Below are 17,312 nucleotides of genomic sequence, written 5' to 3' on the forward strand. Positions count from 1 at the left end.
ATAATCGCTAAGTCACCCAATGTTTTGGGAACATTTTAATGTATATATATTTTTGGAGATAGCGTGCATTGAAAATAGATTAGTAGGAAATACATTAAAAGTTTACTATTATTTCTGAGATAATAGGATTTTTGGTAATTTTTTTTCTTGATATTTTACTCTGTTTTCAAGATAATGCTTTATATTCAGGGGGGAAAAAGCAAAGTCTAGTTCTTAGAAGCATTTGTTTTATTATTGGAAGCATCTACATTATCTCTTACTGGTCTTATAAATTCTGTCTCCCATCCCTGACCACTCAGCTCCCTTCTCTGGAGGGAAAATGTATTTATGTTTGTTTTTCTTCCATGTTTTACAAAAATAGTATTAATAGCATTTTGACATACTTTTCTATACCTTTTTCTTTTTTTTTTTTTTTTTTTTTTGAGACGGAGTCTCATTGTCCCCTGGGCTGGAGTGCAATGGCACGATCTCGGCTCACTGCAACCTCTGCCTCCCAGGTTCACGCAATTCTCCTGCCTTAGCCTCCCAAGTAGCTGGGATTACAGGTGCACACCACCAAACCCAGTTAATTTTTTGTATTTTCAGTCGAGAGGGAGTTTCACTATGTTGACCAGACTGGTCTCGAACTCCTGACCTCGTGATCCACTTGCCTCGGCCTCCCAAAGTGCTAGGATTACAGGTGTGAGCCACCACGCCAGGCCAGTTTTTGTATTTTTAGTAGAGACAGAGTTTTGCCATGTTTGCCAAGCTGGTCACGGTTTCCTCACCTTGTGATCCACCTGCCTTGACCTCCTAAAGTGCTGGGATTACAGATATGAGCCACAGTGCTGGCCTGCCTTTTTTTATGATTGCATAATTATTCAGTTTTTATAGGTAGGTAGATTGTTTTTAATCCTTTGTTATTATAGACTATTACATTATCACACACCTAAGTAAGTCGTAGGCCTTATATCTTCATGTTCCAGGTTAAGATATTGTATTCAGGTATACTTGCCACTGAGGAAGCAGCATGGCAGATACCAAATTAATTTTTTAGCCACCAGATGCAGCCACTAGCTTGTGGGTTGTAAGAGCAAATAGTTCTTTCTTTTTTGAGACGAAGTCTCACTCTGTCGTCCCGGCCAGAGTGCAGTGGTGTGATCTCAGCTCACTGCAACCTCCGGCTACCAGGTAGGTTCAAGAGATTCTCCTGCCTCAGACTCCTCAGTAGCTGGGATTACAGGTGTGTGCCACCACGCCCGGCTAATTTTTGCAGTTTTAGTAGAGACTGGATTTCAACATGTTGGCCAGGTTGGTCTCAACTCCTGACCTCGTGATCCACCCACCTCGGCTTCCCAGAGTGCTTGGATTACAGCTGTGAGCTTTGAGACAGACTTTTGCTCTTGTTGCCCAGGCTGGAGTGCAATGATGCGATCTTGGCTCACTGAAACTTCCACCTCCTGGGTTCAAGCGATTCTCCCGCCTCAGCCTCCCAAGTAGTTGGGATTATAGGCACTTGCCACTGCGCCCAGCTAATTGTTGTATTTTTAGTAGAGATGGTGTTTCACCATGTTGGCCAGGCTAGTCTCGAACTCTTGATCTCAAGTGATCCGCCTGCCTCGGCCTCCCAAAGTGCTGTTATTACAAGCGTGAGCCACCATGCCCAGCCACAAATAATTCTTTCATCTGAAAATTATAAAACAAACCAGAAAGTCTTAATGAAATAAGAATTATATTTTTCTCCTTCTACCTGATTGCTGTGAAAGACACTGGTAGTTTCAGGAAAATACTTGGGATTGGTACAGTAAATTTTATTAAAACAACTCAGTATTTAGAAAATACTTGCATTCATCTAGTAATTTTCTGTTTGATTTTGTTTTACAGTGAAGCCTGCCTACAGTTTTCACAAATCTGTATCCTTTCGTAAAGAATTGCTTATATATATACATTTATTTATCTTCCTTTTGGTATTTATGAAATTTAGAAATTATTCATTTTATTTAGGAAATCATACATTCTTCTTTATGGAAACTTTATTACTAAGTGTCCTCATTGTAGAAAAATATTATAGAAAATTTCAGAGATATATAAAAGTAACTCAACAGTGTAGTGCACCCCATACATTGAGATAATACATTGTAGCTAAAGATAGGCTAGGGAGTTTTAAAAATGTGAATATCTGAAAAAAATATATAGAGCAGTTGGGTTGGAATGTTACAAGTAGTTTGCAAGAGTCAGCTGGCAGCAAGATGGATGGGCAAGGAAGTTGTGATAGAGGAGAATGTAGTAGATTCTTCACTTGAATATACCTCATAAATTAATGTGTCACATGTATTAATACTACAGTTATAATGATGCAGTACTTGAAATTATTTAATAAATATGTTAGATTATGTTGTGAAAATCACAAAGATTTGTTTTCCTTTGTTACCAATAATATTTCATAAAACTATCCTTTTGTTTCACATGAATTGTTAGACTTAATTAAACTGTACAGATCCCGTAGTGTGTGTTCCATCCAGTTTCTTTATTGGAGACAGTGGAATTCCCTTGGAAGTAATAGCAGGAAGTGTTTCTGCAGATGAACTTGTTACAAGAATTCACAAAGTCCGACAGGTAAGAAGGAACAGAACTGTTATTTCTGTAAATGGTAGGTCAGGAATTGGATTTTTTTTTTTTTTTTTTTTGAAATGAAGTCTTATTCTGTCACCCAGGCTGGAGTGCAGTGGTGTGATCTCGGCTCAACTGCAGCCTCCACCTCCCAGGTTCAAGTGATTCTCCTGCCCCAGCCTCCCAAGTAGCTGAGATTACAGGCACCATGCTGGGCTAATTTTTGTATTGTTAGTAGAGACGGGGTTTCACCTTGTTGGCCAGGCTGGTCTCAAACTCCTGACTTCAGGTGATCTGCCCACCTTGACCTTCCAAAGTGCTGAGACTACAGGCGTGAGCCATCGCACCCTTCCTGACATTGGAATATTTTTGGAGCCCCTCTGTATATTCAGGAAACTGCCGTGCCAAAAATTTTAAAAGGTAGTAAGTACCGTCTTCGTCACCTGTTTTGTAAATAGCATAAAATTATAGGTGCCAGTAGCCAGTACTTAATACTTGACTGACTTCTTTACCTTTTTTTTTTTTTTTTTTTTTTTTTGAGACGGAGTCTCGCTTGGTCACCCAGGCTGGAGTGCAGTGGCGTGATCTCGGCTCACTGCAAGCTCCGCCTCCCGGGTTAACGCCATTCTCCTGCCTCAGCCTCCCAAGTAGCTGGGACTACAGGCGCCCGCCGCCACGCCCGGCTAATTTTTTGCATTTTTAGTTGAGACAGGGTTTCACCATGTTAGCCAGGATGGTCTCGATCTCCTGACCTTGTGATCCGCCCGCCTCAGCCTCCCAAAGTGCTGGGATTACAGGCTACCTTTTTTTTTTTTTTTTTTTGAGATGGAGTCTCACTCTGTTGCCCAGGCTGGAGTGCAGTGGACTGATCTCAGCTCACTGCAACCTTTACCTCCCAGGTTCGAGCGATTTTTCTGCCTCAGCCTCCCCAGTGGCTGTGATTACAGGCATGTGCCACCATGCCCAGCTCAATTTTTGTATTTTTAGTAGAGACGGGGTTTTGCCATCTTGTCCAGGCTGGTCTCGAACTCCTGACCTCAAGTGATCTGCCCACCTTGACCTCCCAAAGTGCTGGAATTACAGGCATGAGCCACCATGCCCAGCCATCTTTTATCCCAATCTCAACACATAATGAACATCACCATAACTTTGTTGAAAGAGAAAGTTGCTGTCATATTAAGGCTCTAACTGTATATTGCTTAATATATTTTAAGAACTTTATACTCAGTAATTAATCATTTCTATCTACTTTGGACAAATGGCTAATAGGTTTGTAACTTTTTTCTTTGAATTCTAATTTGAGGGAAAATCAATGGTGTGTTTAACAAATCTTTTTATGGTCTTGCCAGCTTGCAGGTAAATTCCATAATGTGATTATATCATGCTTAGGATTATACATTTTGGACTCATCTGTTTATGAGCATTTCATGTTTCTCTTTTTATAGAGTATAAATTAACCTGTATTTTGGTCTCTACTGCCATGGCAAGTTTAGATTCTTATCTATTAATTAAAATCCAATTTATTTATTTTCTCCCTAGATGCATTCGCTAAAAAGTGAAGCATTAGTAGCAAATGGCAGTCAGTCAGAAAGTTCAGTGTCTACTCCATCTGCCTCATTTGAACCTGACAACACTTGTGAAGACTCTGAGTCCAGAAATGCAGAGCTTTGTGAGATACCACCCACTTCTGATACAAAGTCAGATACTGCAACAGGTAACTTTTAATGTACCTTTTTGAGTACAATAGAAGCTCCTTCACTGCATTTTAATATTTAAATATTAATATTTTAAAAATAAATATATTGTATGTATTTTTCTTCACATTTATTTAGCTTAAAATTTAAGGATTGTATTAAATATGCGTGTCATTTAGTGGCAGAAGACGATAAAGTCAGTGAATGTCAACTTGACTCCCAAATAGTCAACAATCCAGAGGAATTGATTTATAATTTTTGCTATTGCGCTATATGCTTCAAGGAATGTCATGACACTGAGCAGTTTTATAAATCTCTCACTAGCCTAGAGAATTCTGAAAGGTTCAAATGAACTAATGTATTATATTTGGAATTGTTTTTATAGCATGTAAAAAGCTATATAAATTTAAGAAAATAGTATTATATGTATATTTTTAAATTAGAGGTAAAAGATAATTATGAAATAGAGCTTGTAGAAGTAAGAGGTGTGACTGTAAACTCATTGATAGAAAAGGCAAAAGAGAAATTTTATACTGAATTTTTGGGATTGTGGTTGGAGTTGTTTGGTGTAATGTAGCTTTGTATTAGGCTACCCAGGGGTAGATAAATCAAGATGTTAGAATATTAGTGTCCTAAAAGATGATTCTACTCCAGCATCCCACACAAATAATCATCAGGCTTTTATTTGAATGCGTTCAATGATGGGAAGCTCATTACCTTGCAGGATGCCTGTTCTGTTGTTGAACAGCTCTAGTTTTTAGAGTCTTCCTTATATTGAGCTGAAATTTGATGCCCCATAACTTCCTGTTAACATTAATGCTGCCTTGTGGAGTTACACATGACAGGTTTTGAGTATTTGAAGTACAGCTGTTTGTCTCATTTTGAAGTTTTACATCCATGGATCATTCAGCTTCTGGATGTGTACAGACCTGAGGGACTCTATTATGGATGTTCATTTAGGTCTACAACAGAATAATTACTTTAATTATATTTACCTGGATATATATCATTTCCAAAATTCTTCATTCCGTTTTCAAGATAGATTCGTGTTTCCCTCTGGTATAATATTCCTTCAGCCTGAAAATTTTCCTTTAGCATTACTTATTGTACAGCTCTGGAGTTTTCTTTATGTGAAATGACTGTGTTTCATCTTCATTCTGGAAGGATATTTTTGCTGGATATAAAAATTTTGTGTTTACAGTTACAGGTATTGTCCACCGTGTTCTGGTCTTCATAGTGTTCTATGAGAAGTCTCCACAAATTCTGATTGTTCCTCCCTGTAAGGAGTATGTTGGTTTTCTCTGGCTGCTTTCAGGATTTCTTTCTTTCTTTGGTTTTTAGCAATTTGACTGTGATATGCCTAAGTGTATTTTTCTTTGTATTTATCCTGTTTTTGGTTTGCCTAGTTTCTTGCATCTGTAAATGTGTGACTTTCACCAGGTTTGGGAAGTTTGGTCCATATATCTTGCTGGAATGAATTACATGTATATTAGGCTTCATGATATTGCCCCACAGGTTTATTTTTTTCACTCTTATTTTTTCTTCTTCTTTGGATTGGATAATTCTGTTGATCTACAAGTTCACTGACTCTTTATCATCTCCATTCTGATGTTAAGCCCATCCAGTGAATTTTTTATTTTAGATAAAATTCTGTTATACATTTTTTTAGTTCTAGGATTTCTATTTCTATCTTATTATAACTTTTTATTTTGAAATAGTTTGACTCATAAGTTACAACAGTTGTGCAGAATGAGTAGTCTTAATCTATGTTTTATTCTTTTAATTCATTTCAAGTGTATTTCCCTTTTCCTCATTGGAGTTATAATGGCTGCTTTAAAGTCCTTGTCTGACAGTTTCAATAGCTAGCTCATCTGAGGATTGGTTTGTGTTGATCACCTTTACCCTTTAGAATGGGTCACATTTTCCTTTTTGTTTATATGTCAAAAAATGCTGGATTCTATCTTGTACGTTGTCGTAGACACTCTGGATTTCATTGTATTCCTGCAAAGAGTGTTGTTTTTGTTTTAGTAGACAGTTAACTTGGCTAGACTAAAACTGCAAGCTCTGGCTTATCTGAGGTGGGTAGCAGCTCTAATCTCAGTTTTTTGTAGCTTAAAAAAAATTTTTTTTTTTTTTTTTGGTCAGTTGTGGTTGTTCACACCTATAATCCCAGTGCTTTGACAGGCCAAGGTGGGCAGATTGCTTGAGCCCAGGAGTTCGAGACCAGCGTGGACAACATGGCAAAACTCTTGTCTCTACAAAAATACAAAATTAGCCAGGTGTGGTGGTACATGCCTGTAATTTCAGCTATTTAGGAGGCTGAGAGATGGGAGGGTTGCTTAAGCTGGGGAGGTTGGTACTGCAGTGAGCTGTGATCATGTCACTGCAGTCCATCCTGGGTGACAGAGCCAGACCCTGTGTCTAAAAAAAAAAATTTTTTTTTTTTTTTTTTGAGACGGTGTCTGGCTCTGTCTCCCAGGCTGGAGTGTGGTGGCACAAACACAGCTCACTATAATCTCCAACTCTTGGGCTCACGTGATCCTCCTGCTTCAGCTGCCTGAGTAGCTAGGACTCCAGGTGTGCACCACCACACCTGGCTAAATTTTTTTCTTTTTTTTTGAGACGGAATTTTGCTCTTGTTGCACAGGCTGGGGTGCAATGGCGCGATCTTGGCTCACCACAACGTCCACTTCCCGGGTTCAAGCAATTCTCCTGCCTCAGCCTACTGAGTAGCTGGGATTACAGGCATGCGCCACCACACCCGGCTAATTTTGTATTTTTAGTAGGGACGGGTTTCTCCATGTTGATCAGGCTGGTCTCAAACTCCCGACCTCAGGTCATCTGACTTGCCTTGGCTTCCCAAAGTGCTGGGATTATAGGTATGAGCCACCATGGCCAGCCTAATTTTTAAATTATATTCTTTGCAGAGATGGGGTCTCACTGTGTTACTTAGGCTGTCTCAAACTCCTGTCCTCCAGTAATCCTCCTGCCTTGCCCTCTGAAAGTGCTGGGATTATAGGCATGAGCCATTGCATCCAGGCCTGTAACTTTTAAAAAAAAAAAAAAAAAACTTTTTATTATGGAAAATTTCAAACATATACAGAAATAGAAAAAAAAATAGTATAAGAAAACCTCATTAATCCATTGCCTAGCTTCATGGCCAATATTCTCATCTGTGCCCTCCATTCCTCTTCTTCTTCCACTTATTTAGAACAAATCTCAAGTAAAATATTTCAGTATGTATCTCTAAAATATAAGGAAGGAATATAAATCTTTTAAGATTATATATAGTTGCCTTTTAAAATAATTTTTTTTTTTTTTTTTTTTTTTTGAGACAGAGTCTCACTGTGTTGCCCAGGCTGCAGTGCAGTGGTGTGATCTCGGCTCTCTGCAACCTCCACCTCCCAGGTTCAAGTGATTCTCCTGTCTCAGCCTCCTGAGTAGCTGGGATTACAGGCATGCACCACCATGCCCGGCTAATTTTTGTATTTTTAATAGACACGGGTTTTCACCGTGTTGGCCAGGCTGGTCTCGAACTCCTGACCTCAGGTGATACGCTCACTCGCCTCAGCTCCCAAAGTGCTGGGGTTGCAGGCGTGAGCCACCGCGCCTGGCCAAAATAAATTTTAATTATGTAAATTTGCAAGCATTTCTAGAGAGAGAACAGAATAACGAACTCGAGGTACTCATCCTGCGTGAGTGATTCCTGTTACTTGGTCGTTTTTTGTTATCTGTCTCCCCGTATGACCATCTCTCCCAGGTTATTTTGAAGCAAATCTCAGGCATTTATATGCTTTCATCTTTTAAAATATCAGTATCTAAAAGATAAGAAATTTTAAAAAATAACCACAATACTATTATCAAAGCCAGAAAGTTTAATAGTAATCCTTTTTGTCATCAATTATCTAGGCAATATTTATATTACACTTTTTTTTCAGTTCGATATATTGCTATTGGTTGATGTGTTTTTAAATTTAATATGTAGATTTCTGCTCTCCCTGGTAGTTTTTCCTATAGCTTTCCACATTCTGGATTTTACTGTATCCCCATGGAATTGTGTAAGATGTTCCTCTGTCCCCTTTATTCCTCTAAATTTGTAAAGCTACAGATTTGATCGGGTCAGCTTCATTATTGTTTTTGACAAGACCACTTTATAGATGATGATACATATTTCTCTCAGGAGATACATTATGCCTGTTATTCCAGTTGGCTTTTTAAGCCTAAAGGCAGAACTTCTCTTAATACATTTTTATTATTTTTTTCAGTTGTTTTAGCTTATTGAGGGTTTTTTTCAATCCAGAATTTTTTTTTTTTTCTTTTGAGACAGAGTCTCGCTCTGTCACCCAGGCTACAGTGCAGTGGTGCGATCTTGGCTCACTGCAGCCTCTGCCTCCCAAATTCAAGTGATTCTTCTGTCTCAGCCCCCTAAGTAGCTAGGATTACAAGCATCCACAACCATGCCCAGCTAATTTTTGTATTTTTAGTGGTGACAAGGTTTCATCATGTTGGGCCAGGCTGGTCTCAAACTCCTGACCTCAAATGATCCACCCACCTCGGCCTCCCGAAGTGCTGAGACTACAGGCGTGAGCCACCATACCCGACCTAGAATTTTTCATTTAGGAATTAGCAGTTAAATATGAGTGTTAATAAGCTATTTCACACAATTTTGGGTCACCCATGAAGTTACACATGGGCCAGGTACAGTGACTCATGCCTGTGATCCCAGTACTTTGGGAGGCCAAGATGACTTGAGCTCAGGAGTTCAAGACCAGCCTGGGCAGGGTGACAAAACCCAGTCTCTGCACAAAATACAAAAATTAGCCAGGCATGTTAGCATGCACTTGTAGCCCCAGCTACTAGGGAGGCTGAAGTAGGAGGATGACTTGATCCCAGGAGGCGGAGGTTGCAGTGAGCCAAGATGATGCCACTGCTCCCCAGCCTAGGCAACAGAGCTAGACCCTGTCACAGAAAAAAAAAGTTACAAATTTATATTTTACATCTTCAAGTCACTTATAAAAATACCAAAGGCAGGGAACTCTGTGACATACAATTGGAAATCTTCCTCTATATGACATCTATCCATTTCTCATTGAGTATGAGTCGTAGATTCACCTAACTGTACTCTTGTTCAACACTTTTCCCCCATCTTGTCCACAAGTTACCTTCATAAGATGTTAAATTTTTACTGATAATAAGACATGTCCTCAGCATTCATTTTATTTGCTAAAGAAAGGTGGTTAATTTCCTGTTGAGCCTCTACTGGCTGCTAGTGGTTACCGCTTCTTATCCAAGAGTTGCATTCAGTGATACACTGGTAAACGTTTGTCAGAAGTCTCTGTGGAAGCAAAGGTCCACATTTGTAGTATTTGCTAATTTCCAAGGTGTAAATACTCTCACTTTGTTGATTTCAAGCTACCTAGGTTATGCCCCTGAATGGGGAGGGGGAAGAGATATGCACCCTCGTCTCTACTTAGTCCTACTAATTATTTTTACTACTACTGTAGTAACGAAAATGCTTACCATGTGCCAGTCTCAGTTAAGTTCTAAGCATTTTACTTGTATTAACACATATTTCTTATAGCAACCATGTGAGATTACTGTCCCCATTTTACTGATGAGGTACAGAGGGATTAAGAAACTTACTGAAATGACTTTGTGGCTCCAGAGTCCTTGTTCGCCAAAGACTGTAAAGAGGAATCAGGTTGGTGGCAAGTTGTAAGGAAGGGAATGATAGAAGTCTTCTAGAGCAGGCCAGGACAAAAGTCTATCTTTCAGGAAATCCTTCAAAGAAAACTAGCATAAAGAGGCTCTCTAAGGAACCACTCTGGTCAGCAGAAGCAGATTCCTTGGACCAGTGTAAGTCCAGAGCCATACCCAGGATCAAACCTGGCCTCTATTGCTCACTGCTCAATAGCCACAGCCACATTTTAATTAAAATTAGTTACAATTAAAATTTGTCCCTCACTTTCAGTAACCTCATTTTAGATGTTCAACAGCCGCGTGTCTAGTGGCTGCTGTATTAGACAGTATAGATACTGGACAGCATTGCTCTAGAGTGAAGCCTACCCATAGCCAGGCATGCCTCCTGCCGGATTGGTATTTCTTCATGTTTTACATCTGACCTTTACCTTGGTGATCTTAACTCGGTAACTGCCTTATTTCTATTTGTGAACAATTTTATCCACGTCTAAACTTTAGAATTAGTAATAGCATATTTAACTCCTCCATTTTTAGGGAAAATATATAATGTTTAAGATACAAAATTATTAACAGATGCTATAACCTAGATTTATTCCTTTAAAAAGTTGCATTAAATGCAGTATTCTTATTTCTTTTTATTTAATAATTAAGGAGGAGAAAGTGCAGGCCATGCCACTTCCTCTCAGGAGCCTAGTGGATGCTCAGATCAGAGACCTGCAGAGGACCTCAACATCAGAGTGGAAAGGTTTGCTCTTCTTTTTGCAAATAGCATTTTGTTTAAGAAGACAGTGGTTTTCAGTTGTTTCATTAATTTGAATTAAAACTAAAGTTATGAAGTTTTAGAATTCTGAGCTGAAATTTTTGATCACCTAATTTGTATTTTTAAACATTACACTCTAAAACTTTTCTTCTTTTTTTTTTTGGTTTTTTTTTGTTTTTTTTTGTTTTGTTTTGTTTTGTTTTTTGAGACGGAGTCTCGCTCTGTCACCCAGGCTGGAGTGCAGTGGCCGGATCTCAGCTCACTGCAAGCTCCGCCTCCCGGGTTCACGCCATTCTCCAGCCTCAGCCTCCCGAGTAGCTGGGACTACAGGCGCCTGCCGCCTCGCCCGGCTAGTTTTTTGTATTTCTTAATAGAGACGGGGTTTCACCGTGTTAGCCAGGATGGTCTCGATCTCCTGACCTCGTGATCCGCCCATCTCGGCCTCCCAAAGTGCTGGGATTACAGGCTTGAGCCACCGCGCCCGGCCCTAAAACTTTTCTATATGTCTGAAGTCACCAGTCAGCTTTTGGTCTGATCATTCTAAGAATCCCCTTTTTATTTTTTATTTTTATTTTTCTTTTTTTTTCTTTTTTTTTCTTTTTTTTTTTTTAATTTATTTATTATTATTATACTTTAAGTTGTAGGGTACATGTGCATAACGTGCAGGTTTGTTACATATGTATACTTGTGCCATGTCGGTGTGCTGCACCCATCAACTCATCATTTACATCAGGTATAACTCCCAATGCAATCCCTCCCCCCTCCCCCCTCCCCATGACAGGCCCCTGTGTGTGATGTTCCCCTTCCTGAGTCCAAGTGATCTTATTGTTCAGTTCCCACCTATGAGTGAGAACATGCAGTGTTTGGTTTTCTGTTCTTGTGATAGTTCGCTAAGAATGATGCAGCCATCAAAAAGGATGAGTTTGCATCCTTTGTAGGGACATGGATGCAGCTAGAATCCCCTTTTTAATGGTATTTTGGTACATGGGTGTTTCCATCTGTCACTTCTGCTTTTATCTCTTTATGCCATAAGGATAAAAAGCTCCCGATGGGCAAGAACTTCAGCTCATTTTATGACTATGTACTGAGCTTGAGTTCTGCATAAGTGGATGTCTACTAAATGGCATTTTTCATTAGTTGGTCTAATAATCAAATACACATTTCTGGCTCTTTGTAGTTTCTAGTATTTTTAATGATACAATAATTGTCAAATCATAGTCTTTTATTACAGACGTGCACCACCACACCCGGCTAATTTTTTTTGTATATTTAGTAGTGACAGGGTTTCACCATGTTGGCCAGGCTGATCTTGAACTCCTGACTTCAGATGATCTGCTTGCCTTGGCCTCCCAAAGTGCTGGGATTACAGGCATGAGCCACCGCACCTGGCCTGTTATGGTTTTTTGTTTGTTTGTTTTTGAGATGAAGTCTGGCTCTGTTTCCAGGCTGGAGTGCAGTGGTGTGATCTCGGCTCACTGCAACCTCCTCCTCCCAGTTCAAGTAATCCTCATACCTCAGCTTCCTGAGTATCTGGGATTACAGGTGTGCGCCACTGTGACTGGCTAATTTTTGTATTTTTAGTAGAGACGGTTTTGCCATGTTGGCCAGGCTGGTCTCGAACTCCTGGCCTCGGGTGATCCTCTGGCCTTGGCCTCTCAAAGTGCTGAAATTACAGGCTTGAGCCACCATGTCCGGCCAGGATATGCAATGTTTTATTAAAGCTAACAGATGTGAAATAGGAATCTTTTAACGAATCTTTAGTTAAAATGCATTTTTTTTAAATTTCATTATAGTTTCCCCCCCTGCCCGAGACGGAGTTTTGCTCTTTCCCCCAAGCTGGAGTGCAGTGGCACAATCTCGGCTCACTACAACCTCCACCTCCTGGATTCAAGCGATTCGCCTGCCTCAGCCTCCCAAGTAGCTGAGATTACAGTTGCCCACCACCACGCCTGGCTAATTTTTGTATTTTTAGTAGAGACGGGGTTTCACCATGTTGACCAAGCTGGTCTCGAACTCCTGACCTCAGGTGATCCTCCCGCCTCGGCCTCCCAAAGTGCTGGAATTACGGGCATGAGCCACCATGCCCAGCCATGTCATTATGTTTAAAATGGGCAGAATTATCTGGCAAAGATAATACGTAGTACCATGAATTCCAGTCTTTTTATTTGGATAAGTTTCAAACCTCAATGTTGAAGAAATAGTGTAATGACCACCTTTCAATTTTTTTCTTTTTTTTTTTTCTTCTGATTCATTTGAAAGTTGCAGACATAATTTCACTTCATGCCTAGATACCTCAGCATGCATCTCCTAGGAAGACATTGGCTGAGGGTCTGTGGGCTTTGAGCAAGGACTCCAGCCTAGGCCAGGACCTGGGGATCTGTGCTCACAGACCCATGTCCTGCCCCCTTCTGGCACCCAGGCAGGCATAGTGACCATTAATAAGTAGATGCCAGCCAGGCACAGTGGCTCACGCCTGTAATCCCAGCACTTTGGGAGGCCGAGGTGGGTGGATCAACTGAGGTCAGGAGTTTGAGACCAGCCCGAGCAACATGGTGAAACCCTGTCTCTACTAAAAATACAAAAATTACCTGACATAGTGGTGGGTGCCTGTAATCTCAGCTACTCAGGAGGCTGAGGCAGGAAAATTGCTTGAATCCAGGAGGTAGAGATTGCAGTGAGCTAAGATTATGTCATTGCACTCCAGCCTGGGCAACAAGAGAGAAAATCCATCTCCAAAAAAAAAAAAGTCAATGCCCAAATGTAGAAGTGATGGAACAGTTTGTTACTAAATTAGATGCAGTGTAGCTTTTCACCCAGATTAAAACAAACTTCCATTTGTATTTCTCAGAAGAAAATTCTACAAATGGTCTGTAAATACATTTATACACCATTTTCAGATGGTGTATATTTTCAGATATAAACACAATACCATTATCATACTCGAGAAATTCTAAATTGATACAGTAAGATTATCTAATTTGTTGTTCAAATTCAGATTTCCCAGTTGCTCCAATAATGGCCTTTTTAACTTTTTTTTCCTTGATTCAAGATCCAGTCAAGGATTGTTCATTGCATTTAGTTTAGGCTCTAAATCCAACGCATTTCTATTCTTGTTTGCATTTTTGATGATTTAGACATTTTGAAGAGTCTAGGTTAGTTGTTTCTACAATGTCCTTTGATCTGGTCCCTGTTCTATCATTAGATTCAGATTAAACTCTGATAAGAACATTACCAAGATAATGTTTTGTCCTTTCCATTACTCATATCAGGAGACAAGTAATACCAGATGTATGCGTTATTGGAAATGTAAAGTTTATGTGGTTAGGATAGTATCTGTTCGGTACCCTTTTCATTTTCTAATATATAAGTTGTCTATGGGGTGATTCTTTGAAACGGTAACTATCCTACTGCTTAAAAACTTTCACCCACTAGTTTCGGCATTCATTGATTTTTGCTGTAATCACCTATTTCATTGATGTTTAAAAATTGTGGTATTTTTCTCATTCTATTTTTTCTACATTATCAGCTAGCATTCTTCTGTAGAGAAATGCTTTCATCTGTCCCCTCTACTTTCCATCTGCTCACCCCCGCTGCCTTTTTCCAGTAAACTACTTATTGGACACCAGCACCCAGATGAAGGAATAGAAAATTACCAGTGCTCGTCTGGCGCAGTGGCCCACGCCTGTAATCCCAGCACTTTGGGAGGCTGAGGTGGGCAGGTCACTTGAGATCAGGAGTTCGAGACCAGCCTTGCCAACATGGTACAACCTTGTCTCCACTAAAAATACAAAAATTAGCCGGGCGTGGTGGTGTGCATCTGTAGTCCCAAGCTACTGAGAAGTCTGAGGTAGGAGAATCACTTGAACCCGGGAGGCAGAAGTTGCAGTGAGCCGAGATCATGCCACTTCACTTCTGGGCAACAAAGTGAGACCTTGTCTCAAAAAAAAAAAAAAGAAAGAAAGAAAATTAACAGTACCTAACCAGCTTTCCTTATGCCCCTTTCCAATTATGGATTCCCTCTGTAAGATGATCACTATCCTGAATCTAACACTGTAGGTTAGTCTGTTTGTGAACTTTGTGATGGAATCATCCAACATGTATTTTTGTGTTTGATCTCCTTTGTTTAGCTTTGTATTTTGAGGCTTATCCATGTTGCATGTTGCGGTAATTGGTGCACTCTCACTACTTTATAGTATTCTATTTGACTCTACTATGATTTATTAATCCATTCTACTGTTGGTGGGTATTAGGATTGTTTTCTGTTTGGGGCTATTTGAATGGAACTGCTATGAGGAACATTCTTGTATATGTCTTGGTGAACGTGTGTACACATTTCTTCGGGGCATATATATATATGAAAAGCAGGAATTTCTGGGTTACAGATACTGATCAAACAGCTTTCCAAAGTGGTTAAGCCAATTTACAGTTTCCCTTAGCAGTTAAGACATGTCACAGATGCTTTTTTTTCTCTCATGTGTTACTATCCATTTCTCTATTCTTTTTGGTGCACAAATTGCCCCAAATTTGACTTGTTGGAATCCCCTTCATATTGGGTCTTCTGGCTTTTTGACATGTCTCCAACATTCCTTGAGTACTCACTCCTTTGATTGCTGGCACACATTGTTCAGCTGAGTTCTAATAAATGTATATACCAAACACTTTTAGAGAAAATACCATTTTTCATTTAAAAAAATGAAATATAATTCACTACCATGAAATTGAAAGTGTACAATTCAGTGAGTTTTAGTATATTCACAAGGTTGTGCATCCATTACCACTGTCTAATTTCAGAATCATTATATTATTTTTTAATTTTTTTATTTTTTTGAGATAGAGTCTCGCTCTGTTGCCCAGGCTGGAGTGCAGTGGCACCATCTCAGCTCACTGCAGCCTCTGCCTACCGGGTTCAAGTGATTCTCCTGGCTCAGCCTCCTGAGAAGCTGGGATTACAGGCGCACACCACCACGCCCGGCTATTTTTTGTATTTTTAGTGGAGACAGGGTTTCACCGTGTTGATCAGGCTAGTCTCAAACTCCTGACCTCGTAATCTGCCCAACTCGGCCTCCCAAAGTGCGGGGATTACAGGCATGAGCCACCGTGCGTGGCCTATTTTATTAGTTTTTGAGATGGGATTTCATTATGTTGCATGCTACCATACTCAGGTAATTTTGTATTATTTATTTATTTTTTTTTTTCCTGAGGCGGAGTCTCACTCTCTCGCCCAGGCTGGAGTACAGTGGCATCATCTCGGCTCACTGCAACCTCCGCCTCCTGGCGGTTTGAGCCAGGTTTGAGCCACCGTGCCCGGCCTAATTTTTTATTTTTTGTAAAGATGGGGTCTCAAGTTGTTGCCCAGACTGGTTTCAAACTCCAGGGCTTAGGCCGTCCTCCTGCCTCAGCCTCCTGCAGTGCTGTGATTACAGATGTGAGCCACCACACCCAGCCTCCATTTGTTTGTTTGTCTGTTTCAGACAGGGATCTCCCTTTGTCACCCAGGCTGGAATGCGGTAGCGAGAAAGTGGCTCACTGCAGCCTCGACCTCCCAGCTCAAGCAATTCTCTCACCTCAGCCCCGATAGACAGGGTTTTGCCATGTTGCTCAGGCTGGTCTTTAGCTCAAGAGATCCAACCACCTCGGCCTCCCAAAGTGTTGGGATTACAGGCATGAGCCACTGTGCCCGGCCTCCATTCATTTTTAATTGATGAACTTCTTACAGTTGAGAATCAAGTTGGTGTTAGTAATTTAGTATTAATAATTTGCTGGCCTTAAGTTTTTGTTTTTATTTTTACAGTTTTTTTGTTTTGTTTTTACTATAGTGCTATTTACTTTTATATAAGGAGTAGAGCATTTATCAGTCACTGATTTATATATTTGCTTGAAAATGTATTTGTAGATTTTAAAGTCAGTATCAGGTAAATCAGAAGGAAAAAGGCAAACTAATCATAAGTGGGAAGTGAGGCATTTAGACTGAAGCTAGGCTTCTGATGGGCTCTCGTTGACTCCAGGATTTCTTTAGGAGCCTGAAGCCAGGCAGATAAATTGTTGCTTGCTTTTTGTTTGTTTATTTCTCCAATTGTTTTAGCTAAATCCATCTCCTAAATATGTTTTATATTAATATGATGTGTCTCAATTAATGTGGTGTTTTTTTGTTTTGTTTTGTTTTAAATACAGACTAACAAAAAAACTTGAAGAAAGGAGAGAAGAGAAAAGAAAAGAGGAAGAACAGGTAAAGTTCATGCAGTTAGCATTGTTTTATCTTGTCATTAACTGAGGTTATGATTGATTATTCTATTCAGTGTGGCAGGCCTAGGGTGACTTCCTAGTTTTAGTTCAGTGTTGCAGCACTATGAAGATAATTCCTATCTGTTTTCTCTAGTAGAGTCATAGGATATACATTTTTTGTGTTCTTTCCGTAAATTGCTACGAATAAATTAGACCATGCTTTTTCCCTCTGAAATGATTTTTTTATACTAAGAATAAAGGAACTGGAGCAAAAATTGTTTGGCTTGAGGCAGAACAAAGTTTTAGTTCATTTTTGTGAAAAAATGTGTAGACATTTTGCTGAATTT

The 17,312-nt window shown here is 39.8% G+C and overlaps 1 protein-coding gene across 1 annotated transcript in view; it reads left to right on the forward strand.

The window, feature by feature from the left end:
* Window positions 1-17,312, forward strand: part of LOC105492564 (UBX domain protein 4) — a 43,750-nt gene that overhangs the window by 10,632 nt on the left and 15,806 nt on the right. The window contains exons 3-7 of the mRNA XM_011759802.3: window positions 1,864-1,892; window positions 2,477-2,595; window positions 4,129-4,303; window positions 10,635-10,728; window positions 16,915-16,969. Of these exons, the coding sequence (XP_011758104.1) occupies window positions 1,864-1,892; window positions 2,477-2,595; window positions 4,129-4,303; window positions 10,635-10,728; window positions 16,915-16,969 (472 nt within the window). The remainder of the gene's footprint in view (window positions 1-1,863; window positions 1,893-2,476; window positions 2,596-4,128; window positions 4,304-10,634; window positions 10,729-16,914; window positions 16,970-17,312) is intronic.

This window comes from Macaca nemestrina, chromosome 11 (assembly GCF_043159975.1).
Source record: "Macaca nemestrina isolate mMacNem1 chromosome 11, mMacNem.hap1, whole genome shotgun sequence".
Classification (NCBI taxonomy): Eukaryota; Metazoa; Chordata; class Mammalia; order Primates; family Cercopithecidae; genus Macaca; species Macaca nemestrina.